This window comes from Momordica charantia, assembly GCF_013281855.1.
Source record: "Momordica charantia cultivar OHB3-1 chromosome 2 unlocalized genomic scaffold, Mcharantia_2.0 BLBB01000002.1, whole genome shotgun sequence".
NCBI classification, from domain to species: domain Eukaryota; kingdom Viridiplantae; phylum Streptophyta; class Magnoliopsida; order Cucurbitales; family Cucurbitaceae; genus Momordica; species Momordica charantia.
This window is the reverse complement of record NW_028275160.1, coordinates 10,056,521-10,084,069: the sequence shown is the minus strand read 5'-3', so window position 1 is coordinate 10,084,069 and position 27,549 is coordinate 10,056,521. Positions and strand designations below refer to the sequence as shown.

Here is a 27,549-nt window from a genome sequence, read left to right as displayed (position 1 = left end):
CTCCTTTAAGGATCTCTTAAAATAAAAGAATTTGGCGTCGCCACCAATCGGAGTAAAGGATCGTCAACAAGGACGTTCTAGTGTGTTGTAGATTCTTATCAAAGACTTGTATCATTTGATGATGCCATGTGAATCGCTAGAAATATGTGAAGTGTATGGCTAACCCAATAACGAAAGTTTCGTAAGGGAACTGGAGCAGGCTACCATGAGACAAACAAAAGATTTCTTTCTAAAGAGATTCGATTCGGAACTATTATATGTCCAAGGTCCAATATTGAAATAATTTCAGAGGTTTTCCTTGACTTTGTCCGTATCAACAAGCAATTCGAAATGCCTCGACTTTTTTAGAACAGAACCGAGAAATAGTAATGATTCAAAGTACCTCTTTAAGGGGTGTGATTGGTCACCCAATTAGAAGAAAATAAAGAAAATTGGTCAGCGTAAATTAGATTGAGTTCGGTTTTATTATCCAATTTATTAAATTATTGAAGGTCCACAAAAAGTTTATTTTATTTTATTTAAATTTTATGTATTTAAAGAATTAAAAAAAAAACTAATCAACGTCCCTTTAATTTGTTTTTTTAAAATTGTTTTTAAAATTTATTTTTAATTATTTTATGGAAAACGTTTTGAACTATTAAAAATCATTTTAAAATGGGAATTTCATGTATTTATGGAATTTATAAAAAAAACTAACACTACTTTATTCTCGAGAACTAGCACTACTAGTTCTGGAATCTGGTTGGTTTTTATATTTGCAGAAACAAAAAGGTTTTTTTTTTTTACTTTGGAACTAACTTGAAATAAGAGGAAAAAAACTATATAGATCAAAACATTACTGCAATTTCAAAATTTTAATATTTAAAATTAGAAACATTTAGATCTTTTTGATATCTTGAGGTACAGCTTGGAAGATTGCATTTACCAAATCTCACGATTTTAGCTTTAATATTGAAGATTTGAAAAAGATTAAAAAGCTACACAGAATTTGAGATAAAATTTAATATTTACCAAGCTTTGCAATCTCAAAATTTTAATATTTAAAATTTCAGTTTCATAATTTTAATATTTAAAAGACTAGAGACATTAAAAAAAATTACATTTTGTGTAAGCAAAATGATTTTTTATTTTTTTTAGATTTATAACAAAGTGGAGAATTAAAGGTTTCAAATTTTGAAAGTATTTTGAAATTTAGATGCACGAGATTATATTGGGTTAAATTGGGTTTAAAAGCTTGCAGCAGAGAAAAAAGAATATGAACATGGCCCAATATTATATAATTATACGGCCCTAAATCCATAAAAATTCATTAAGTCATCTGCAAATTATTCAAACTACAAAATTTAAATGCATACCTCATACATTCAAATCTAAAATAGAATTGACATGAAAAAATGAATTAGTAAATCAGTTAAACAAATTTCAACTTACATGGAGGGGAACAAAAATTAACAAAATAAGGCAAGTAGACATGGAAGGAAACATTAACAACATACACTTTTAAAAGAAAGAAATACTCCAACTAAACTCATGACATACATTTTGTGAATTTAAAAATAAAGAAAACTACAAATCTTTAGTGAAATTCCACCGAAATTTTGGACGAAGAGTAACCCTGCAATCTCACCGGATAAATTTCTTAGAGATATAAAAACCAAATTTTTGGAGTAACAAAATTTTAGTAATTTTCCAATCCATCTAACCTGTCTAGTTAAAGAAAATCTAAACACTTACAATATGAAACTGAGGGAAAAAGGTGACGAAGACAACGTGCAAGGGGAGGGAAAGAGGAAAAGAAAAAGGAAAAAAAAAAGAGGAAAGAGAAAAAAGTGGGAGAAAAAAATAAATAAATAACGAAAATCAACCTTACCTAAGGAGAGAAATAACGAAAAAAAAAATATGGAAGAAAATTAGGGATGAAGAAAATGGGAAGCTGAGTAATAGGGAAAAAATGGTAGGAGAGTGGCTAGAGAGAACGATGGAGAATGGAGATGCGGAGAGAGAAAAGAAGAGAGATATAGGAACTTAGGTGAGAAAAAAATAAACAATTGGATTTTGTTAATAAAAGTGAATAAATAATTAAAAAATGGATTTTGTTAAATAACAACTTCAGATGAAAAAAAAAAGTCATCAATTTTATTAATTTTGCTATTTTGTTATTAAATAGAATAATCAAAAGAAACATTGGACTTAAGAAATATGCATGAAAGGAAAAATAAGTCGGACAAAGTACAGTATCTACAACCTAGAATGATTGATCATGACCTGCAAGAAGTTGTGGTTTATAGTCTTTCTTAACTATGCAACAAAGACCAAATATTACTCTTTATCTGATCGGGAACAAGAGGCTCAAGTGACATATGTTGGAGACCATATATAACCTTATATTTATATGTTAATCCTAGTATTTCTCATAATCTCCTTAAATTAATGAGCTGATTTATATTCAGTAGACCACACCATTGAGAGGTCATGCGCCCATAATCAAGATCACTTATATATGCCCGTTAAATAACTCAAATGTAATTGTTCTTTAATTTGTTACCTACATATGAATTAATAATTAAATTAATTCCAACAATCTCCCGCTAGCTTCGGTAACAATTTTCTTTATTAGAAATTATATTAATTTATTCTTTAGTGCACAACTTAATGCTATTAATATAAACTTTCCTTTAATCACAATCCAGTCCATTTCGTATATCAATGAAGAACGAAAGTGGCTTTTGTCGCATGTATAATCGCAACTGAGCCTTCAATGATCACAACACCAAATATACTCAATGACACGAGTCAAGTGTGGAAGAGCAGCAAGAAAATTATATGTAATATGATCTAAAAATGTCTACTTCCAACTGGTCCAACTAATTTATTCTTTAGAGATATCAATGTTTATGCTTTCTAACTTTATATGTTAAACTACAATTAGAAAGAAAATTATTCAAAGTAACAAATTAATCCATCTTCTTTATTCTATAGAAAAAAAATACTATGTGTCTAATTTAAGAACATACAAACTCCCACTCAACTAACATACCATAATTTTCACATCTATATGAGCATTATGCTCGGGAAACATTTGCGAAAGTCCTCTAATGAGCAGATCCGCATTGATGGAGTTACATTTCTTTAGATACAAAATACACTGAATTTCCTTAATCAACTGAAACATAAAATATTCATATAAAATCTTTCGTTGCTGTAATATGGAAAAATCAAATATTTGCCAAAACAACCCAATGACAAAGTTTGACAATCATAATATCTTAAGTTAGTTGCCACATATAAAATGCTATGAATACAAACTTTAATGGTGAAAGAGACTGAAGTGACTCTATACCACCCTCTCAAGATAGTAGTACCCTTTTATCGATTAATGAATATAGCCTCAACGGTGGATCTAGATGACAACTCATATTATTAAAATCAAATAGCCTTATGATCTCTAATTAATATAATTTTGATGAGTGAGCATGCACCCTTTTGTTAAGTAACTTACAACTCTTTTGATTCAATTGAGAGTTATCAAAATAATTGTCTTTCATTCATGATATGAATATTGAAGGGAAAGCATATAGACTTTAAGCATGAATTTTAATTTTACTTTATTTATTCAAGGAACCTCTATTGAAAGTGAGATTGTCTCCACTAATAATTTTAATATTTCATTCTTGACGTTTATTGCCTCCCGTGGGTATCAGGGACTTCAGTTGCCTCACGACTTGCTGTTGCCCTGACGAATCAAAAATTCGGGTACGTCGTTTGTCATTCCCTCCAATTTTCAACTTGCTTTGGCCGTTTGCAGTCGATTCCTCTGTCTCGCTCAACTCCGGGGCTTTACCCTTCCGAGGATCCCTGACGAGGGGCGGTGGATTCACTTCTCGCTGTCCCAATTGCTAGAGTAGACGGGACATGCGTTGATACATTCCCTCAACCTTCTCTTCCAGAGCTGCGAACTTGCCCTCGACCTGTCCAGGAACATCAACTGTATGGATCTCGACCGGCTCCTCTATACGTTCTGGAACTTAGAACTTCATCAAGTTGATTTCTCCATTCTGGGATTTATTAATCGTTTTTCCCGGAACCTATTTTGGAATCCGCCGATTTACCTCATCTAGGATCTGTCCTCGAAACTTGTCGATTTGCTTGCTCTTCAGACGTTAGAGGGATCGATTCTAATTCTTTAGCGGGCTTTCCTCTATCTGAGGCGGGTGATCCATGTGATCATAAGGGGTCGGGTCAGTCTTTTCATCGTTATTGATTGAGTCGTTATCTGCCGGGAGCACAACATTAGTTTCATGATCTAATCTCATGGTATGAGACGTTATCATCCCTTTGGCGGTGTGGTCATCCACTGGATATGTCGGACTATTGGTGACTTCTCACTTCACCATCAATGTCTTGTCGCTCGTTTGGATGATCTGATTAGAACTTTGGCCGTGTTGTTCTTTTTGCTCTGAGACTTGTGGTTTCGTCTCATTTGGAATTTCCTCGGGTAAGACCCGTTCTCAGTTCATCATTTTCTTCGGATTGGTCGGTTTATCTCCTTCAGGATCTGCCCTGGAATTTGTTGCTTCATTTGTTCTGGGTTTCGCCACAAAACTTGTTGACTTGCTTTATCTTGAGATCTCCTCAGATCTGAGCAATTCTCATCAGAGCATCGTGGACTTTTGATAAGTCTTGAATTTTAGGAAAAAATGTTTACAAATTGTGCATGTTTAGTGTCTTCTGAAATTAAATACGTGTGTTTCATGCATTGAATCCGGTATAAATGGGACTATTTCTTAGGAAAGACTTGTACACTTGGTTTTGGATAAATAGATGGAATTATGAAAAATATATATGTTTTTATAGGGGAAAAAGGAAGGAAAAAGGAGCAATGCACGTGCCCCATATGACACAGAGGCTATCTTAAAGCTAGCAGCGATGCGTCTGGCGCATCGCCAACACTCCAGAAACTTCAGCAATGCGCCTGACACATTCTCCACCTACAAATAAGGGCTTTTGTTGACTGGGCAGTTGGAAGAAATCTCAACCAATCCCTTGATCCGTGCAACCAAATGCTGTTAAGCCATCGTAGCTCCTCCACTCAAATACCCAAGATTTTCTCCACCAAATTGCAAGGTTTAGCTTATAAATACCAAGTTCCATCAAGCTTATAGGTCGTTGGGCGGCCGGAAGGTTGCCACGAGTAAGTCTGTTTGGGAGACCGAAGGCAGTTCTTCGTGCACCGGACACGTAGCTTACCGAATCAGTTGCGACACGGATGGGAATGCATGCTCTGAAAGATAGGGTCGAGTCTGATACATCAACCGTCTACTCAATATCCTTGTACGAGTCCACAATCACTACACGAGATGAACCTTGGTTTGGTGAATTGAAGTTGGCCTTAGGTGTAATAGGACTCCCAGTTACTGCGCGCGATCGTATACTGAGGTGCTCCCCGCCGATTGTTGGAACGACGCGAGCCGGGCCTCGATTCAGAAAGATGAAGGGCCAAAAAGTCGAAATAGGGGGTTACTAATTCCCCATCTCATTGGGGACGGAAAACGAATCGACATCTCGATGTGAGACAGCCTTTTCAATTTGAGTTGGGAAAGAACGGCGAAGTCCATCCGAACCGTCCAATGAAGAATAAGAGGAGAACAAAGCGCCAATGGCGCGCGAAGCGCATGCGGAACGGACACGGATAAAAAAAAGTGTGGAGAAGAAGCAGCCGAGCTCATTCCCGAGCTCACTTGACATTTAAAATTCCAGCTTGTTTCCTCTCTAGAATTTACTTTTTTAGAATTTGTTTTGTCTTTAATTTTGCTCAACATTCCTTGAATTATTTTTATTGCAATTCCTTTTTGTTGTTATCATTTTCTTTAGATTTTGGTTCTCGGTTTTAATTTAGCTATTGTAATTACTTCTTAAACTTAATATGATATTTTATTTCAATCCACTTCTTATTATTTCTATTTTTCATGTTTTTATGAGTAATTAATTTACTTTTCCAACCCTCTTACGAATGACTTAGTTCCGATTATTTTAATTACATCTATCAGATAGCACGGCGGTTACGCTCAAATTGCTTATCTTGATTGAGTTAATTAATCTAGTTGATTTTACTTGCTGGCCACTTGTTTAAATCACAACAGTTGAGTTTAATTCTGAAAATGTTAGAGTCAACAGAGTTCATCAAGATAAAATGGGGAGTTACTTAGACATAAGAACTTAAACAAGATCCTACACATAGACTCTCTTGCCCATTAAACGTAAGTTGGAGTTTTAATTACTTAGGATTCTTCTAGTATTTTACAAACATGTTTTAAATACTGGCCTAATCTTCTAAACAAACCAAAAGCGGTATGGAATAGGAGTTGAACCAGTTTGCAATTAGAGAGTAAATTTAGTGTGAGATTCTGATAGGTGTAATTCATTTCTCTTCAAACTAGTCAGTAGTATGAGGGTTGGTTTCAAAATTCTATTTTATTAAATTATAAAACGTGCATTTCAACCAATCAATTATTTTTATTCCCAGACTCGATTGCTCATTCCAACAATTTGCAAAATCAATTTTAAAAGAAAACTAGCCCCTGTGGAGACGAACTTGGAATATTTCCAGATTATTACTTGTGACAGTGTGCACTTGCACTCGTCCCTCTTGCTAATAAGCGGAGGCGCAACAACTTTCCTCCGGATTCATGTTACTTGGTCGTATGATTTTTATCGTCCCCACAGACGGCGCCAATTGTTGATGCTGGAAATTTGGCTTCCTCCGTTCTCGCCAAATGTGCACCAAGCTCGATAATCATGGGACTGGATGCCTGCAAAACCGAACAACCTTAACTCGGTGTGACTTCAGTCACACTGGCTCCGATGCTTAAGTCAGCAATGAGAGAATTACTAAGTGAAGTACTTAGGGTTTATTTGCTTACCTCTTGGGTTCATCCAGTTGTTCCATTTATAGGAGTCTTGCCTTCTAGAACCTTCTCGTTGAGTCCATCTATCCGTCGTCACTGGATCACAGGAATTCGTGGATCGGGACACCTCTTCCAATGGGAGAGGAGAGAAAGTGGGCTCGACCCTGATATGTGCCGAGCCGGGGTCGGGACCGAGCCCCGGCTCACTCGATCTGTCGTTGGGTTTGGGCCTCTCTGGTCTGTAGAGGCCCATTTCCTTGGCCGGATACAATCCCATAACAATATCTATTAAAAAGATCAATAACATTATTTTTAATTTGTCATTTTAGGTCTTTTAATCTCATTTAAAAGACCTCGTCAAATTTTGATTGATTTTAATTGTCATTGATTTAGAATTGTTACATGGTAATTTCGATAACAATAACGTATTATCTTAGTTATAATTTTGGTTCACTACGACAAACTTATCAAAATATGGATTTTTTTCTTAATTTTAATTTTGTTTTGGTCAATCAATCAAGATATTAATGGTGGCCATTGTTTTTATTTAATGATTTTTTATAATTCACCTTACGAGTTTTGGTCCAATTTTATTTTATTGACTATTTGACAGAAAATTTCCCATGATAATTAGATTCGAACCTAAAAATTAATTAAAAATGTATATACCTCTTAGTTTAAAGTTAGAATAAAATTAAAATTGGAATTGAACTTTTATCCGTTGTAAATAAGGATTCCAGTTCGAAATAGGATTTAAATTAGGAATCCTTATTTGATTAAAACTAAAATTCATCGCTTATAAATTGGGGTGACATGCATAATCAAATTACTCATAAAATAAAAGAAATTCCAACAGCAAGTTTCCAAGTATTTTCACAACTCCATTTTCTTTATTTTTAATCTTTGGCTTCTTCTTCTATTTAAAATTTATATATTTTTATATATTTAATTTTTTGCAGATTGGCAGTGAGGTAAAATATGAAGTTTCGTTTACTGCCCAATTTTTTTTTCTATATATCAAATAGCATCTACTAATATTTTAAGTAATTTTCAATTTAATCTCTGATATTTTTAAAATGTTCAATTTTACCTTTTATATAGATCTATCCATAAAAATATTATTAAAATTTGTTAACAAAAAGTTACCATTATTATTTTATTAGACAAATAGGCATGTATGTGAATGAAGTAGATTTTTCTTTTTTATTTTTATTTTTCTTTTTGAATTTCAAACCGTCTTTCAGTTTTTTTCTTCGCAGCTCCAAACTTTGTGTCTTTGTTTTTGTTTTTATTATTATTATTATTTATTTTCTTTTGCAAATGAAAATTCTTTTTTCCAATTCAAAACCTTTTTTACCCTAATTGCACTATTTTTGTTTTATTCTATTATATTATTTATTATTATTATTATTATTTTTTCATGAATTGACTTTAGCAAGTTTACTTTGCAACCACTCCACACATCAAATTCCTCACTTTCCTCATCTAAGTGAGGTAAATAGACATCTAGATTTTCATGTGATACATATATTCTCCTATTATTATATTTGATTTGCATCTAAGATGCATTTAATTAAATTAAACCAACAACTAAATTTAATATTTGTGATTTCCTATACCAGTAGTAATCACCTATTTTTATAGGGATGTTGTTTTATTAGGTTCAATGCCTAAATTTGGTGCTTGCGGTGGCAGTGCTCATCGTGAGATGTCACTCTCCCGCCAATCACCGAATTAAATTTTCTATATTAGTGGTTGTCACTTTTCTTTATAGTGATCCCCACTTTTGATTATGCTAACATTTAAATTTCGTGCTTGTGGTTTTCTATTTTTGATGACAACTTGTCATACCCACGTGGGGAATGTTACTAATCTTGAAAAGAAAATATGCAAAATATACAATGCAATTTCAAAAACTAATATGACCAATCTTGACATTTTGTTAGGAATTTGTCGGAGGCTACTTTCGGAAGGTGGAAGAAAAGTATAACACCATGTCTCACTCAATTTTCACGCAACTATCTTCAATAAGTAAGGATGACCAATTGAAACAAATGAAATCTAGTTTTGAGGAGGCATTACTAAGAGAAATTGAAATACTTGAGGAGAAGAATGCGATTCAACAACTACGAGTACAATCACTTCTTGAGGCGGAAGAATTAAAGATCAAGCTCAAAACTGCAAATGCTAAAACCGAGAGGCTTTCTAATTTAATCTTTGAGAAAAATGAGGACTTGAAACAACAAAGACTGGAGATTTCAAAATTGCGTAAGGAGATATACAATATTGAGAATACTATGATTATCAGTGATGCAAACATCAAGTCTTGAGAGGAGCTTCGTACATCAAGTCTTTGAGGGGAGCTTCGTCAACTTTTAGAAATAGATGTCTTAATTTTTCTCTTTGTTTTTCTATTGTTTAAATTTAGGTTAATTTACTAATTTAAGTCTTTCTATAGTATATGTTTGGTTTAAATGTGATGCTTACAAATTTTAAAATTTAATTTGATAATGGGTTAAATCTCTCAACTCAATCTTATCTTACAGAAAGAAAACTATCGACCTGCTCTGTGAGATTTAATAAAATTTTAAGAAATAAATTGAAACAAATTTAGGGAAAAGTTCAAATTTATCCATGTCAACAAGTCAAATTTAACCTTAACTTTCATCAATTAACTTGAATGAAAATTAATACTTCAAAACTAAATTAAAAATCACTCGTGAATCAGCTAATATACATCACCGAATACATATTACAAAAATACCTAAACCCAATCATGAAATTACTGAACCTAGCCACAAAATCAAGCAAATAAAAAACACTCAAAACTGCTACAAAATATGCAAATCCAATTAGTTAAAACGGGCACAATCAAAATAAATGAAATTTTAACTTAATTGACAGTATTAATTATAAATTACAAAGGAAAATCGCCATCTTGAAGTTCAAAACTGGAAACAACACATGAGGAATCGTTCATTTACCATGCTGTGTAATCATTTTCCATTTCTGATTCTCGCCAAAACCATCACAAGTACTCGATAAATCTTTTTACTGTCCATATTCCACCACCAGTCTTTGAACTCAGTAACCAATTCTCAAAATACATTATACATTGTCCTATCGGAGCTAACAGAGATTCAACAAATGGATTTAATAACAAAAATTCTAATTCTTAGTTAGCAATCCGGATGAAGAAAGACGGCGTAATGCTTGGTTAGGATTGTCGAGAACCGACGACGACCTTGGAATATTCATCTTCCTTTTCTTCAAAAATTCCATGGAATTCTGTAAACATTGAGCCGGTTGTCTTTTGTTTAAAACAACCGTTTCAATCCTGCAAGAAAATAATGAGTCAGTCTACATCAGAAGGTAGATTAAAATGGGGAGAAAGAATATCTTCGGTAACAGTCGGATCGAGTTTTCTCACCCTGAGCTTTTGGTTTTTTTCCTCTTTGTTTTTGGCTTTGCTGCAGGCTTTTCATCTCCAGGGTCCGACGAGAAAACTTGTCTATAGATTGAAAGTATACCATATTAGTTGTTTGACAAAATTATGATATGCGCAAAAATACATGAGAAAGTGAGAGAATAATACTTCTCACGATCTGCAAGCAGTTGGACAAGATTACTGGGAAGCATTCCCAACTTGCTACTTTGATCTATATGACTTGGGATTTCGGCTACATCTTCGACAGTTTCACCCTTTTTAGATGGGCGTGGTGTTTTCTTTTCGGCCCACAGTCTACGACGCTCTTTTCCTTCACGAACAACCCTACATAAACAAGGCTATATATCATGTTCTGTCGGAAAGAACATTGTAATGAACAGTGTAAATCCAAATGGATATCATTTAATATCGTTCTTGGCAAGTAAGAATTTACAATATTACATTGAATTCTGAGAATGAACGACCATTGTCAAATCTTGCAGTGTTTTTTGAGGCAATACCCCATCTTAGCCAACTACTGGCCATGTTCAGTACAGTTCATTCTTCTCTGCTTAGGAAACAGACGCTCTATCCACTGAGCTACAGGCACTTGTTTACAGTTCATTCTTCTCATGGTCGTCATTTGTAATTTTAATTAAAAAAATGATTAAGAATATCTTCTGTGACCCAACCTGATTCTTACTAATTCAAAAGATCAAAAAACAGAGAAGAGGCCAGCCCATTAAGCAAAAGACTAAAATACCCAAAAGCCCAAATAAACAAAGAGCCCAAAAATAAAACATAAAACTAATAAACCAATTACAACAGCAAATAACACCATCGATATCCAAGCCAATTTATGCACCTTAACACAACTGCATAATTGTATAACATTTGATGTTTAAAAACTCATAAAACATTTATGGCTAACAAGAATTGACCCCATGCTATCTAAAGAAAAGTCATGGCCACCATTTTGTTGCTATGAACTAAACTAACTTCATTTACTTTTATTTAACAATGAAAAAGACGGACAATAATAGATCAAGCTATATGGAAAGGAATTTAGAAATGTCTTTGTAAATAGGAAACCCTGCACAAGTCAGATTCTCTTTCTAGACTCTCTACCATTGCAAGGTCAACACTTCGGATAGATTTTAAAACTATATATATATATATATATATATATATTATATATATAGTCTTAAACCTATCTCTTTCAACCTCTTGGTATGTTCGTCAGAATCAAGAGAAACCGCTGCATCATCTTTCCATATGTTCTGCTCCATTTCAATTTTGTGAACATAACGTTCGCAAACCAACAATAATAATTGGTGTATTCCTTCTTATCTTTTGGAGACTTTTGGTGGGTATGGTTGTTTGGGCTACTTGGTTAGAAAGAAATCTTTAAGATATATTCTCAGCTCAATCATTAATCAGGTTTCAAGATGGTATATCCTATATGCATGTAAAAGACTCCAAACTTTTGTGCATTTTTATGGTCAAGGTATAAGCCCCTTATGAACCAAAGAAGGTAAGTCTTAAAGGGTAAAATTTTGAGCCTAACTTAGTGGATTAAGAATTAAAGAGAAATCCCAACTTAGTGGATTGGCCCGTTTTGTTGGTGAAGTTAGAGATTAGAGGACTTGGAGAAAGATGGAGAATTGATTTTTGTTGCTTGTCTACCAGTAATTTTTCTGACATTGTTAATGAATTACTAGGACTAAGATGTGGACTTCAAAGGACATTTAGGAGACCATTTTCATCTTTCTTCTTTGTACTGAAGTAAATTCGTTGAGTCTATTTACTAGATACAGAAGAGCAAGAATGGCGCAAATCTTTTTGGGTGGACTGTTGGGACTTGGGAAATGCTCGTATAGCAGCACAAAAAGTTTTAGGGTCCTAATATCCCAAAGCAGAAGATCACATAAGAGAATTCAGTTATCAAGGTAGATAGGTCTATTCACTTCAAGAAGGATGCATGGCTTGAAAGTCGAAACCTCTTCAAGTAATCTATTATCTTAGAGTCTATGCCCTCACAAGTCGCAGATTGTTAGCAATTCAACATTTACAACTACTGGAATTCTGGAACTGGAACTTATCAGTAGCACTTAGCTGGAATATCATGACAGGAAGTTTCAGGAATAGTTATCTTTGATTGGATAGGTACAGCATTTCTTTACTACTGAGAGGCAATACACCAGAACTAGGTATCTAAACTAATTTTCTTCAGTTGGGATGGCTTCTTGTAATTTTTCATGGAGAATCAAAGTTTATAAACACTGCTAATTGATGAAAGAACGACGAAAACAAAAGGTTCGACACCAAATACAATTCGCTGAAGGGGGATTCGGACTCGCAACATACCTGGCCTTACTTTCATTTTGAACTTTCGTAATCTCTTGATCTTGCTGTATTCCCTGCAACAGATGAATTCTTAATATAAATGGTTACTTCCTTTGAAACATAGCCAGAGGAGTTCCGGTCGAGTTCAGGCGAGTGGCAACAGAAAACTAGAAGTGTGAAGAAATTGAAAACACGAACCTGCTCGGCGGTGAACTCCTCGGGGGCGTCGGAATCGGTATCTTCTCCGTCCGACATCTGATTCCGATTCGCTTTTAGGGTTTCTGTGAAGCTTTTCGGTCCACGATTTGAAGAAACCAGAGACAGAGGAAGCTGCTTGAATTTGCCGGGTGGTTGTCGAGCAAATTCAAGAGTTATGTTAATGGGCCGGATTAGTTGGGCTTTAGTATCCACTTTGGCCCACTCAATTTTAGTAGTCTTCCTATTTTAAATTTAATTAGATATCTGCGTAATAAATCTATATCTAATTATTAAAATTTTAAATATCCAAGTTCAATTTCATGAAAATGTCAAAATATTTAAATCTAACCCATAAGTATTTCACCATTTAAAATAAACTCAATTAATTACAAATAGAGTTTGAAATATAGTTAAAAAAAAAAATTAGTCCAAACCATTCCAGAAAAAAACTAATATTGTAGGTGGAATTACCATATTAGGTTCACTTAGAGTGAATTCAAAGAAGTAACATGAATTGAACTATATAGGTCAGACCACCTCTATCAGCCCTGACTCGAGTGAGTTGAGGTGCTTGAGGACTCTACAAACTGAAGGTGAAGGTGAAACTGAGTGCATAACAAATTAAAATATAATGGAACTCGAAAAAGAAAATCGAACAAATGGTGCAATGGGTTCTCTATTTTTATACCATAGTTAGCCAACGAGGTGAAAGATGATCTCTATCTCACACTTATGATAGTAATAAGTAAAATGCTAGGCTTTGTTTCTTCTTTCTTGTTCTGATATTACATAGATAGATTTTTAGGAAATGGAAGAGTCTTGATAGTAATGTAAGAGGCCGATCTGAATGGGTTCCTTGAACAGAATATGGCTATTTCTAGCCTTCATCAAATTACAGGGCAGCCAAAGAATCAAATTAATCAACTTCAACTCGTCAATGCTGGTGACTAGCGAAGCCTACCCGAAATCTACCCAAATTTGAACAAACGTGAACTTGAATAGAACAAATGATCCTTAATTTTGCACATTAGATCCTAGTTAGTAGTCATGTCACTCTCTGTTAAATCCTAATAGAGTTTTAACAATAGGACTAAATTGTAACCAATTTTTAAATACAATACGACTCGTTACTTTTGAAAGTTTAAAGACTAAATTGTTACTTTGGTGAAAATAAAAGAATTGAAGGTATTTTTTAACCAGGTATTTTTTAACCAATTGAGTTGTACCTCAATTTGACTTATATAACCTTATATTTAATTCAATTCATAAATGCCTCATTTCATGTTCTCACAAGTCATCAACTCCACCTAGAAACAAACTAAATTGAACTTATATAAATACGATAATACATTAATCATCTCCATATATACAAACTAAACATGCATTATATTTTACTATTTATTATAAGTTATATATCTACGTTGTTTAGTATAATAAGATGTGGAAACCTAACCTATGACTTAAAACTTTTTTTAAGTTCAACAATGTATCCTAGAGGTTCGGTTCCCACCTCTTATTATACTAAAGAACGTGGATGTATAACTTATAATAAATAGTAAAATATAATGCAGGTTGAGTTTGTACATATGAAGATTTTGGGTTAGTAATAACTATCTTACCCAGTGAATTTATTCTCTGACCTAAAGTTATATAGTTCAGATGTTATGAATCGAGGTACTTTCATTGATTCAATACTCCGATTAATGATATTTGTTACCAAAAGAAAATGAGATTCAACCACTAATCAAGAAGAGAGGATAGTCCAAACTACATTTCTACCTCTCTCTCATTAGTTGATCAACTTATTATAATGTCTATTAACTACCACTTCGAGATATCTTCCACCCTCATGATGAGTTTGCCGCTCTTGCCTATCTAAAATTCTTAATATTCAATCCATATGTCTTTAAATAACAATTTATTATACTTGTACTCAAATTTTATTGAATTCTTAATTCATATTTGTTTATCTAACTTCGTTGTTGGAGTCACTCTGACAAACACCACCACCACATTGATGTTAGTTAAATAGTTTTCCCTCGCAATCCAATGATAGATTTTCGTTAGTATAACACTATTTTATTTTAAATGTAAAACAATTTCTAGAAACTTTATTGAACTCTTTTTTATAGCTAGAGGAGAGTAAAATAAACACTCCTAGTATCAAAATTTCTGATTAATATCAATAATTGTTTACCATATGCGTGATCTATTTCCTAAATATTTGTAAACAAAACTTTTGTAAAATTGAGATAAAAGACTAAAGTACATGTCGCTATATCCATTATAAATCAGAGGGTTCGATATCATATTGAAGAGCAATCGATAACTCTTTTTTTTTTTTTTGAAAATTTGTATAAATACTCCTTAAACATAAAAAAAATATCATCTAAATTGTTCCACACTATATTATAAATTTTCAGACTAAATTATTCTCAATTTGAAAATGCAATGATTAAATTATTACAAACAAAAGTAAAAAAAAAAAGGAAAAAAAGAGACTAAATCACTAACTAAAAGTATTTTTTAATCTAAATAACAATACTCATCAACAGATGGATTATACCAAATTTGACATCATTTTTCGAACTAAATAATTAGGCAAAGAATACCACAACATTCATTAATTAATAATTATAAACACTAACCCGAGCCAGAAAAGCAGTTACGAAAAAACAATTAAAAATTAAAAACAAAAAAAATCCCAATTTAATAACATACACATTTAACTCTGACCTTCAGGACCCAAAATACCGTTAACAATCGACGTAGCGACGAGAACTCCGACTACCTCAGCTCCGGCGACCGCCCCTGCCTGCGACAGCGCACCGAAATTCAGCGCCGTTTCGATCTCTTTCTCCGCCGTTTCGATCTCTCTCTCAGCCGCCTCGATTCCCCGCTCCGCCGTTACGATCCCTCGCTCCGCCGTCTCGATTCCTTTCTCCGCCGCCTCGAATCCTTCCCTCACGATCTCCTCCGCCTCCTCCTCCACCTTCTTCAGCTTCTTCCTCAGCCCGAACAGAGGAATGTCCTCTGCCATTGACGGATTCTCTCTCGCCGCAATCGCCGCCGTCGCAGTGAAAAACAGCAGCGCCTGCCGCCGCGTTGTGCCGGCGGAGAGAGATTCCGGCTGCAATTTCACAACGGCGGCGCGGACGGTGGTGTTTACTCGGCATCGGGGTCGGAGAATTTGGAGGATTGGTGAGCTTGTGGAAGCCATAGCTTTTTCTCTCACTCTGCGAATTTGGGAGCAAACTTTTCTAATCCTTTAACGCGAGGGAAGCAATATCAGCGCTTCGTTTTCTCATTCATTTTCAGCTACCGAAAATACCCTTGTCCCCAATCGTCATTCATCTGACACGTCAAACAATGGAAGGGTAAAAGCGGGTTTTCACTGAAAATACATTTTCTAGCTGCTAAATGATTATTTTTGGTTCCTTTTCAATTTCATCCCTCATTTTTCTGGGTTAAAAATCATTTTCTTCGTTCTACTTTTGTAGAAATTAGGATTTAGTTAATATCAATTTATTCCATTTATTTTAAATCTGTAACAATTTAATTACTTGACATGTAATAGTTTAATGTTTGTAATTTAAAATTTGTATCGATTTAATATTTATTAAGAAAAATTCTATTACTACGTACACCAATAAAATAATAAAACACCAAACGTGTTTATAATTATTACATGCTAAAAGTTTAGGAACAAGTACACAAATTAAATCATCACACTAAAATTTAAGAACTAAATTGTTACTTCAAAGAAATTTTGCTTTTTAATCTTTTGTATTTTTTTCAATTCGATTTTCATCTCTACATATTAATTTTTGTTCTTAAGATCATAGAACAATAAAACTAACTAACAAAATAATGATACAATATCGAATTATATTTTCTTATTGAGTGAAAATTACTCTATTTTAATTTGGTAAAATAGATATACCATTCCCTCGTAGAATAAGAACGGCCTAATACGTTATCTATCTATTTGACTCAATTTCTTTAGTTAAATAATTGTGAAATTGAGATGGATCAATTATCGAAGTATATATTATCCATTCGACTATGCTGTCTCATAACTTCATAAAAATTATTATTGAAACTTTACAAGAATGGAGACTAAATTTAAAAAGAGAAAATGCATTTCCTTTTTAGTTTTTAGATATATAAAAAAAAGAGGTTTTATTTTATCTGTCGCGTTTCCGCCCAAAAAGGATTTTGAAGCTCGAAGTGCGGAACCCTCTGCTAAAACCTCCATTTTCTCTAAGCTCGGAAATTATAGCCATGGCCGACGAGGGTCCACCATCGGAGGTCTCGGTGACGGTGGATAAACCGAAGGTGGACGAAAGCCTGAACGCCAGTGAGGTCACCATTGAGTCCAATGCCCAGGGAGGCGTCGAGTCGTCTTCCAATTGTTCCAATGACAAGAACGCCGCTACTGAAGCCACTGCTCAGACCTCCGATGGAAGCGGTGAGAAATCGTTGGAGATGGCGGAAGAGTTGCTGGAGAAAGGATCCAAGGCCATGAAGGATAATGATTTTAACGAGGCTGTCGATTGCTTCAGCCGCGCCCTCGAGATTAGGTTAGGGTTTTGTTATTTTTCACTGTCTATCTCTTGAATTTCTGTTTGATTACGCCTTGAATTCTGGAACAAAGATGAAAATCTAGCTTTTTGTAAGATTACTTCACTCCATTAGATCATTCCACTTACCATCTAGTCAATTCATATTGGGTTGTATTTCGCTTTTCTTTACCGGTGGGGCGTATGTTGTTGCTCCAGATGTGTTTCATTTTTTCACTTAAGATCAACCGTTCGTCAGGGTCACCGAACAGTGTCGGTATATATGAATGAGTTTTACTCGTTATGTTTTAGTTTATTTGTTTATTTATTTAGTTTTTGTATATAATAAGACCTTGTTGCCCGTTTTATTTAGAGTGTATATAGGATACCTGGCGCTAACGTGTCTCTTTTGCAATGTGAAAATCATATTCTTAAATCACTAGCAATTGAATACTTTTAATTTTGGGTTGTGTAATAAGCATCTTCAATCCTTTGAATTTTTTTTTTTGTTTTTCTAGTAATAATCTTGAAAATACTTCACTTCAGAGCTGCACATTATGGTGAACTGGCTCCAGAATGCGTCAAATTGTACTACAAATATGGATGTGCTTTATTGTATAAAGCCCAGGAGGAGGCAGATCCACTGGGAGCTGTTCCAAAGAAAGAGGGTGAATCCCATCAAGAATCAGATAAAGATGGATCTGTGAAGAGTGCTGTAAATGGTGAATCTTCAAAAGCTTCTGTTTCAAGTAATGCTGAACTGGTGGATGGAGTAACGGATGATGGTTGGTATCTTCCTCCTGATGTCTGGCCAATCTAATTTCTATCTTACATTTCCTGTTTATTTCTTGCCTCGGACATTTTCATGTGGTAGAGAAGACTCACTTGTATGACTTGAAATTCAATTTTTTTTTTTGTCTTCGTAATGAAAGTTGCTCTTCCATTAAAAAAAAAAAAAGAAAATTGAAATCTGAAACGTTCAAATGTTTACCCTTTTTCCCTTGGACATTTGCTAATTTATATTATTTGAAACCGAAATTTGAAACATGGCATATTGCAATGTAATGCATTCCCTTCCAATCTATGACTTACTTGAAGAGAATTCCAACTCACTCAGATATTCTCTCTCCCTCCCTCCTCACCTCCCCAGAGAGAGAATCTTATATTCTTGAGCATTGAGTAACAATAACATGCTCCTGGTTTTAGTTTATCTTGGTTTCTTTGATGTATTTCAATGGTAATTTAATCAATGAATTTAAATGCTGCATAATCTTACATTTGAATTTACAGCATGGAGTACGAATAAAAACTGCTGGTTTTATTGCATCAAGGTTTTATCAAAGTACTTTAATTGAAAGTAAAGAGATCAATTGGTTCTTTATATCGTTTATTTCACATCCTTTGATATGTTGCTGTATTTCCATTCTGAAATGTTACGAGCTCTGAAGTTTTCTTTATTGACATTGGGATGCCATGATTTGCTTTGTATATTTATTTTGAACAACAGAACTTTTCTACTTTACTCATTGATCGTTATGACTATTGTCACTCTCACTTCCTGTTTAATATGCACGCCTTCGTGTTTGGTAGGCTCCCGCACACATTGGGTGGGTGGGTGTCTTGCCTTCTGTGGAGGGCATTTGACTTGAATCTCAATGACTGACATACCCTGTTGTGGTGCCTTACTACAGTAAACAGTATAATACCTTTCTTTCTGTCCTGTATATGAGTGCCCTTTTAGAAGATTTATCTTCCTCTTTAGTTTTTTTTTCCTCCCTTTTCTCTGTTGTCAGATGATGGCATCTCTGCCCTTTTTCCTTCTCAATTGATTGTGTTCATAGCAACTTTATATATAAATTTTTATGGTCTGCAATATTTAAATCTTAAAAAGAATTACTTTTCTGTGTGATATCATGCACCTCTTCTCATTTAGGCATGCATCTTTCTTTGCATCTTGAGTCTTGGCTCCAAGTATTTTTGTTCATTTTATCAATGTGCTTTAGAAAACATACCACTCTTATACATTTTTTCAGATTCAAAAGAATTATAGTTCATGTGAAGCTTAAATAAATTAAAAAAAGAAAACCAGATTTTTTGATGGATTCTTAGTGCCAAACATGTTAATTTATGTGTTTACGTCTATTAATCTATTTGTTTTTATTAAAATTCTAGAGTTAGTCAGCTTTTTTTGTCATCTTGATGAGTTATAATTCCATATAATGAATGTCATCTTTAAAGGAAAAGTCTGAGCAGCAGTGATACTGCTACCATCCAGTATTGTCGAGCTCTGGGAGCAGCTCTAACTCCTAACAAATCACTAGAATCTATTTTTGATTACTCGTTAGTTACGGCCTGGTGGTATATGTTGCTACTTACTGATATCCATCTGCCATTTAACCTTAACTTACTCGTGTAGTCAAATACTTTTTAAGAAATTAAGTCTTGGTATTGAATCATCCTATGTTTGCTACAACAGGAGTTTGATTGTACTCAATCTTATAATTTTCTTATCTATGTATTCAAGCACTTTGGGTATTATAATTTTCCTGATTTAGACTTGTAGTTCACTGCATTGCTGCGTACACACAATTTGAATGAATTTACTGTTTCTTTCTTGTCTTTCAAAGTACAATGATTTACATTTGATAATACCTACGGTAACTGCAACAGTAGAGTTGGATTTCAAATGCTGGAGAGGATGCATGGATAGATACACTTCGATTTTTGAATGACGGATTATCATGCCTGGACATTTTTGTTAAGAACCCAAATGATACCGTTGAATACTAACATTGTTCCATTTTTGAGTTTTGATCATGTTATTTTTAATGCTGGTTTTTATTTAAAGATTTTTTAAGGAGTTTTTTGACCTTCTATTTTCTTTGTTTCTTATTTGAGACAGTTTCCAGTAAGAAAGATCAGGATGAAGAAGATGCCGATAATAGTGATGCCGAAGACTTGGCAGAGGCAGATGAAGATGAATCTGACCTGGATTTAGCTTGGAAAATGCTGGACGTTGCCAGAGCAATAGTTGAAAAAGATTCGGGTGACACAATGGAGAAAGTGGACATATTGTCGGCCTTGGCAGAAGTTGCTCTAGAAAGAGGTACATTTGCGTTTTATTTGCTCTCGTGTGATATAAATTCAATGGTTTGTGTTTTTCTAATTTTTTTCCTTCGAACTCCATTTCTCTCTCTCTCTCTCTCTCCCCTACCAGTAAGAGATTCATTCCTCAGTTTTAAAATTTGTTTTGTTTTGTTTTTTTCGTTTTTCGTTTTTGTTTTTTGCTTCATGTAGAGGACATTGAAACTTCCCTCAGTGACTACCAGAAAGCGTTATCAATTTTTAGAAAGACTTGTTGAACCCGACAATCGACAACTTGCCGAACTGTATCCCTCTTGTTTGTCAATAGAATTGAATATACTTGAAGCTCAGCAAATATTACTGCCAAGATTTTATAAAGAAAAACGACCTTTTTTTTTTGAGGTAGCTGACCTCAAATTTTGTCTATAATTATAGCTTATGAGTTGGTTTTGATATGTGGATCATGTAATTTCCTAACACGTGAGGAAAAAGTGTGTTTTGCAACCTTAACTGAAAATTTCAGAAACTTCCGTTTATGCTTGTGTCTGGAGTTCGGTTCCAAGCCGCAGGAAGCCATTCCATTTTGCCAGAAGGCAATATCAATCTGCAAGTCACGTGTGCTGCGGCTCACCGACGAAGTAAAGAGTATCCTGGTACCAACGACAGCTTCTTCTACATCGGGGTCGGAACCAGCTGCCCAGCTGTCCTCCAATGTCTCCCAGATTGACACTGACAACGCTGCATCAGAGAAACAATCTGAGATTGAAACTCTATCTGGGCTTTTGGTTGAGCTAGAAAAGAAGGTGAGTTTAGATTAGAACGTCCGCAAGTATTTGAGACACACAGAAATGGGAAAATCTGATCAATGTTCTGTGCTTGCAGCTTGAAGATCTGCAACAGCTAGCCTCAAACCCGAAGTCAATTCTCTCAGAAATCCTTGGGATAGGATCAGCTAGGTCGAAAGTCAATGAAAAGAGCGCACCTCCAGCAGCGTTGAACTCTTCCCAGTTGGCTTCAGCTAACAGCAATGGAGGATTTGACTCTCCGACTGTCTCAACTGCCCACACAAACGGTGCACCCGGAGTGACACACCTTGGTGTCGTCGGAAGGGGAGTCAAACGAGTATCTACAAACTCAGAATCTGCTGAATCAAACCCAATGAAGAAACCGGCAATAGATTCATCATCACAAGATAAAGGTGATGGCAGTTCTGCCTGAAGTTCTTGAATTCACTTACTCTGAAATTAGATATCCCAAACTGCATATCAGTAAATCTAGTTTAGAAGGTGAAAAAAAAAATAACAAAAAAGAATCTTCCTGGCTGTGGCTGTTATCCTTTTCATGTATGTTTGTACTATGTTTGACCAATATTTACCCTATATGATGTTTTTACAGACTTCTTAAATCTTAGATTTAGTGTAGTAACCAACAGCAGTTTTACAGTAATACATCTGGGTTTTACACTTTCACTTTGGTTATTGCCATAAGCCCCACGTTTAGTATAAACAAGATACTTTCCAGCTGTAGAAATTTATTTGGGAAAAATTCAACTTTTACCATTAGAATCTCTATGTTTGATTTTTCAATTTTATTAAATTAAACCTTAGATTATACCTTAAATTTAATTAGCTGTTGTGATTTTTATCTTCTGACTTGAAGAATGGTAAAAAGGAAGCTAACATGAGCATATGCAATTGGTAAAGACATATCTTTGATAAAAAAGTAGTAAGTTCGGAACTAAATTTTATGATAGGAACTAAATTGTTACAAATTTGAAAATATATAGGTTAAATCCTTGCTTCCAAGAATCGGAAGTGTTTTTCTAACCAAATTTTATATATTTCTTTAAGAAATAAAAAAATTTTAGAGTTTAATCCAATGAAATTGAAACTAACCTTACCCAATTGAGGAAAATAGTCATCTTTTTTTTCAATTAGAAAATAAATGATTACAATTATTTTTTGAATATAGTGAGAGCTTAATTTACTTAACGTTGTTGTCAAAAGATAAGATAAACCATCAATCTCTTTGATAATTTATCCCTTCCCATACCACTAGATTTGCACTAGAGCTAGCTAGAAATTTTGTCCCTAATCAACAGCCTAATCACTCAAACTCATCTTTCTTCTTCATTATAAACTTTATAAACTTGGTTTTTAGAAGTAGGTGTGACTTTATGGAATCTATATCTATAGAATATATTTGGTACCTAATATCAAAGATCTCACATTGAAAAGAAAATAGGCTTTATAATGGTTTATAATAGACATAGACTGTCCTCTTATTGTCAATTGATTTTAAGATGGAATCCCATGAATATTAATATGGTATAAGAGTTGAATGTTCTGTGTTCGAACTCTTGCATTGTTGTTTCCTTCCCATTTATATTGCTCAAGTTTTTGGATTGAGTGGTGATTTATTCATCTTTAACACCTAATGGTCCAGATATTCACCTGCAAATGTAGTTGTTCTTATTGACTTGCATGTTTTGTCTATACTCACGTACTTTCTCACTCTTTGGAGGTCACTAAACCTAAAATTGCTTAAATCCAAGAAAATCCGCGAGACTTGATCCCTGCATTACCCGACTCGATAAGGTCAGGGAATCCTCGATTTGACCGGGGACGGGGTCAAACCGGGGATCCCAATCTGGGTCCCCGACACAGACGGGGGAAGGTCTCCCCGCCCCGTTTAATATTTTATTAATTTTTATATTTTTATATATTATATAAGGTAATTGTGGTGGGTAGCAAAAATAATTCATATATTTCAAAAAATGTCACCAATGCTGTATTTGAATTTTTATTTTCGGAATTTTTATTATTCCGATTTTAATCTTGTGATATCTGATATTAATTCAATGTAAATCTGTATCTGATATAAATCCAAATGTATGTCTATATTTGATATACATCCGATGTACCTTTGATATACTTCTGATATACCTCCAATGTACTCCTGATATACATTATCAGATGTACCCATAATATACATTATCAGATGTATGTATTATACCTCTAATATATATATCTAATGTACCTCTAATTTATGATATACTAAATATATTTGCGACTAATATACTAAATATAAGGTATATCAAATGTTTAATTTTTAATGGTATATCAACTGTTTAAATTCTAGTTTATCATTGCAATTTATTGATTGATATACTAATATTATCAATAATGTTTGATTACTATATCACTAGTATTTATTCTATATTAATATTAATTAGATACTAAATATAATGGATATCAATTATTTAAATTTATAAAGTATGTTAGATTTTAAACTTTTTTTTGACATGCATGATCTACCTAAATCTTTTATACAATAACTTTATATTTAAATTTTTTTTGCACCATTGTTTTCATATGAAAAAAAAAAGATATAATAGTATTATATCAACACACAAGTATCATAATTATATTAGTAGATATCGGGGTTATATTAGAAGTATATCAGTGGTAAATTAGAAGCATATTAAGTATATATCAATGTTATATTAGTGGTAAATCATATAATCATATATAAGAAATTATATCAGTGGTATATCATTTGTATATCAATGATAAATTGGAGACCTATCAAGTATATATCACATATATATAAATGTTGTATCAGTATGATAAATCAATAGTTATCATACGTATATTAGTGATAAGTCATATTAGAAGTTCAGTAGATATCATAATTATATCAGAAGTAAATTAATTGTATATCATTATTATATCAGTGGTATATCATAGGTATATATCAGTAGTCAGATATATTGTAGATATATTACAAATGTATATCAGATATATTGCAGGGTAAAGTTGTAATTTTAAAATTGGAGTGTTGAAAAAAATGTTATATTTGAAAAAACTAAATGTGGTTGCTATTTTGTTTATTTTACTAAATCTTTTTGCCATATTTACAATTGTCCCTAATATATATTAATTATAATAAATATTTTTTAATTTTTTTTTCTAAAGAGAAAAGCCCAAGCCCAATGCCAATTTTTTCTTTTACTTTTAACATCCGAAAGATAAAAAAAAAGAAAAAAATAAAAAATAAAAAAATTTATCGGAGACGGTTCCCCGCGGGAAATCCACCCCTGATTGGAGTATCCCGCCCCGTCTCCACCCCCAAAATTTCGAGGGCGGGATGGGGATGGGGTAAAGATTCCCCAATAGGGCGGGGATGAAGATGGCCCCCGACCCAACCCCGCCCTATTGCCATCCCTAATTATATCCAACACTCACACCTGTCAGGGACATCACCAACCATAGTAGGCCGTTTATTAGAAATAAAGCAACTATTATTGGTTGTGCCATTAATTAATCCAAAACTTTCTCCCTCCAGCTCCACCTAGTGTTTGACAATTTTAGAACAAGAAAAAATTGGCCCATTAACACACAAGAGAAGCCTGGCGATAATCCCAAAACCTTTTTGTTTTGTTAAATTGGTTATTGGGAGTTGCACAAAGTGAAACTTTTAAGCCACCACACCCCACATATAATTCCTTCAGAATCACTTTTCTGTGCAGCTGAAAGATCAAAGAGAAATGTGTAATCTTGTGATCTGCGACCACTGCGAGAAGTACTCATGGAAGGGGTGTGGCCTTCACCTGCCTGACCTCTACAAGCGTGTGGAGAAGGGAAAGCACTGCGCCTGCCGACCGTGGCCTGGTGTCGTCGTGCCACCGGAGGAGATCGCCGCCGTGAAGCCCGTCCCGCCAACGAACTCGACTCGCTCCATCCCTACAGGTAATATATGTCCATGTCGATAACTATTTTTAGATGGCTTACCTCTTACGGTCGCTAGACTAAAAATTTGACCGCTACTTATTTTTTTTTGAAAATATGAAACATTCTACTCTTTTTTCATTTCTATGTTGCTCTCTTTTACTTGCAAAAAAATATAATGGTAGTTAGGTTCGAAAGTTTTTTATGATGAACCGAGATTGTTTAAGTTACATATTTCTATAATTTTTTTTTTCAAAAAATTGCGAAAACTACCCTTGAAGTATAGATGTTTGTTATAAACACACTTAAACTTTCAATTTGATCAATCACCCTCCTAAAATTTTCTTAATATGCCCCTCAAGAAGATGAGGCTCTTTTAGAATTCATTAATCTTTCTGTCTTAGAGACCATAACCCTTGACTAAATAATTACTGATTGGTTACGGGGTTTGAATATTTCCAATTTGACCCCTCATAAATTTGGAAACTATTTTGTGATATCTATATATTTTACCCATGGACAATTTATAATTACTCTTTTGTATCAAAACATACACATAATTGGATCACGATTTAATTTAAATAGCAAAAAAATCACATTAAATGATTACATGTGTTGACACACCATATTATTAAAAATTTCAACATATCATACATTTAAAAACATATTGTTTAGACCATTTAGATGCTTTTTTACATTCCAGAAACTTATTAAACACAAAATTACTCGAAAAATTTAGAGATGAAACTTATAATTTAACCCGGATTTTAACGGAATTAATAGTTTAAATTTGGTTTGTGCAGGCAAGGCGATTGTCAAAGAAGCTTAGGTAGCTGTGGAGTAGCAATAATGTTGGAGTTATCACTCATTGGTAATGATTTGTGCACAAAATAAAACTACAAATTAAAGTGTCTGTGAAGGGATGCCATCGCATCTCATTTCTTATTTTGAGTCAACTTTTCACATGAATTATTGTTGTCATATAAATAAATAATGAAGAGTCTGTAAGAGCTGGATGCCATCGCATCCCAATCTTTTTATTTGAATAATGGGAAGGTGTAGAAGTTTGGTCAATGTGTACATGTTGATCTGCAAAAGAAATGTGTATATTTGGAGTGGAAAGATTAGAGGGTAGTTTAATTTCTGATTTAGATTATGATGAGCTTGTACAAGTTTTTAAAATGGAGATTATTTTGATATCTTACGATCCTTGGATGAAAAAATTCCTGCTTCGATGTTTTGTTAAATGACCATTAAACTCATCATTTTAAGTTGATAGAAAGTAATGTAGCATTTTATCATTTATCAACACTTTAACATGAACATGAATGTATCTGCGACGTCTTGAAAGCTTGATACGAGCAATATGTTTGTGATTAAGGCTGGTAGTGGTCTTTTGTAAAACATGATTTGATAATGGTTGAATATATCATAATTAGTAGGTTCTATTCTCATCGTAGAGTAATCTAAATACGAAGTTTAATACGAATCCTCCATCTTCACGTGTTCATGATCTATGCAAAAGGCTTTTCTTCTTATATTTCACAAAATACTTAGGATTGTAACAAAAAAATATTTTGGCATTGAAGATCTATAGTAAAGAGACATACAAAAACCTTTTTAAGGTGGTTGGATTTTCCAACCCGAGACCATGCCCAAAGAATTAATAAGATTAAGAATCAAACGTTAGTACAATTTTGTAATACCTTAGGTTCTAGATTCAAATCAGGATTTGAAATCCAGATTTGACACCTAATTGCCCCAGCATTCTCCTACGACGTCCTGGCTGTACCACTGTCTTTATCTGAGCTACTTAGAAAAGCGAAGACTATCTCTACAGACCTAACACGAGTCCATTCAGTTAACCACCCGAAATTGCTCCAAGCCAAACATGCTTAACTTTGTAGTTCTTATGATTAAGCCACCGAAAAGGAAGGTGCACCTTGTTGGTATAGGTAGTGTCTATCAATTCTTTTAAGTCTTTCTAAACCATGATTCTATGATCTCAAGATCTCTCTCGATGTGATACCGATTCATCCAATGTACACCTCCTCTCTACTCGGGGTCATAAATTTACAATTAATATTGATTTATGCATAGAAGAACTCCCTTCTTAAATTGTGTCGTAATAGTTCATCGATTTCTCATCCAATTAAATCTTTATAAACACAAGTTCTTGATGAGCTTTTATTCATCCCTTAATTAGTCTAAATGTAATAATTGAACATTATGTGTTATGCCTTATAATTCTCAGCAAACTGGTGTACTTTTGAATTTTGTTGGAAAACCTAGGAGTA

At 33.8% G+C, this 27,549-nt stretch overlaps 3 protein-coding genes across 4 annotated transcripts; 1 reads left to right on the top strand and 2 right to left on the bottom strand.

Annotated features, from left to right (window-relative positions):
* Nucleotides 1-9,870: 9,870 nt before the first annotated feature.
* LOC111025162 (UDP-N-acetylmuramoyl-L-alanyl-D-glutamate-2, 6-diaminopimelate ligase) lies at nucleotides 9,871-13,036 on the bottom strand. Of its 2 annotated transcripts, XM_022303005.2 has the most exons (5): nucleotides 12,877-13,036; nucleotides 12,700-12,752; nucleotides 10,501-10,677; nucleotides 10,336-10,416; nucleotides 9,871-10,242 (listed from the first exon to the last, which is right to left on the bottom strand). In XM_022303005.2, the coding sequence occupies exons 1-5, from the start codon at nucleotides 12,931-12,933 to the stop codon at nucleotides 10,074-10,076; spliced, it is 537 nt and encodes a 178-aa protein (XP_022158697.1). In that variant the 5' UTR covers nucleotides 12,934-13,036; the 3' UTR covers nucleotides 9,871-10,073. The 2 variants fall into 2 exon arrangements, with proteins under 2 accessions (XP_022158697.1, XP_087977235.1); XM_088121109.1 differs by lacking the exons at nucleotides 12,700-12,752; nucleotides 12,877-13,036 and adding an exon at nucleotides 10,795-11,428.
* A 2,400-nt stretch (nucleotides 13,037-15,436) lies between these two features.
* On the bottom strand, nucleotides 15,437-16,153 carry YCF37 (homolog of Synechocystis YCF37). Its single transcript, XM_022303004.2, has one exon. It carries the CDS (start codon nucleotides 16,094-16,096, stop codon nucleotides 15,602-15,604), a length of 495 nt encoding a protein of 164 aa, XP_022158696.1. The 5' UTR covers nucleotides 16,097-16,153; the 3' UTR covers nucleotides 15,437-15,601.
* A 911-nt stretch (nucleotides 16,154-17,064) lies between these two features.
* Nucleotides 17,065-21,991, top strand: LOC111025157 (Tetratricopeptide repeat (TPR)-like superfamily protein). Its single transcript, XM_022303002.1, is given in 7 exon segments — nucleotides 17,065-17,459; nucleotides 17,985-18,223; nucleotides 20,341-20,544; nucleotides 20,736-20,782; nucleotides 20,784-20,827; nucleotides 21,046-21,325; nucleotides 21,405-21,991. Coding segments are annotated over 7 exon segments (1,449 nt in total). The 5' UTR covers nucleotides 17,065-17,160; the 3' UTR covers nucleotides 21,741-21,991.
* Nucleotides 21,992-27,549: the final 5,558 nt, after the last annotated feature.

Excerpts from the sequence above, each read along its gene's own strand:
- YCF37 (XM_022303004.2), bottom strand. The coding sequence starts at position 16,096 with ATGGCTTCCACAAGCTCACCAATCCTCCAAATTCTCCGACCCCGATGC.
- LOC111025162 (XM_022303005.2), bottom strand. The coding sequence starts at position 12,933 with ATGTCGGACGGAGAAGATACCGATTCCGACGCCCCCGAGGAGTTCACC. Across the intron at positions 12,753-12,876 it reads AGGAGTTCACCGCCGAGCAG|GGAATACAGCAAGATCAAGA; the intron begins GTTCGTGTTTTC and ends CATCTGTTGCAG. Across the intron at positions 10,678-12,699 it reads CAAAATGAAAGTAAGGCCAG|GGTTGTTCGTGAAGGAAAAG; the intron begins GTATGTTGCGAG and ends TTGTTTATGTAG.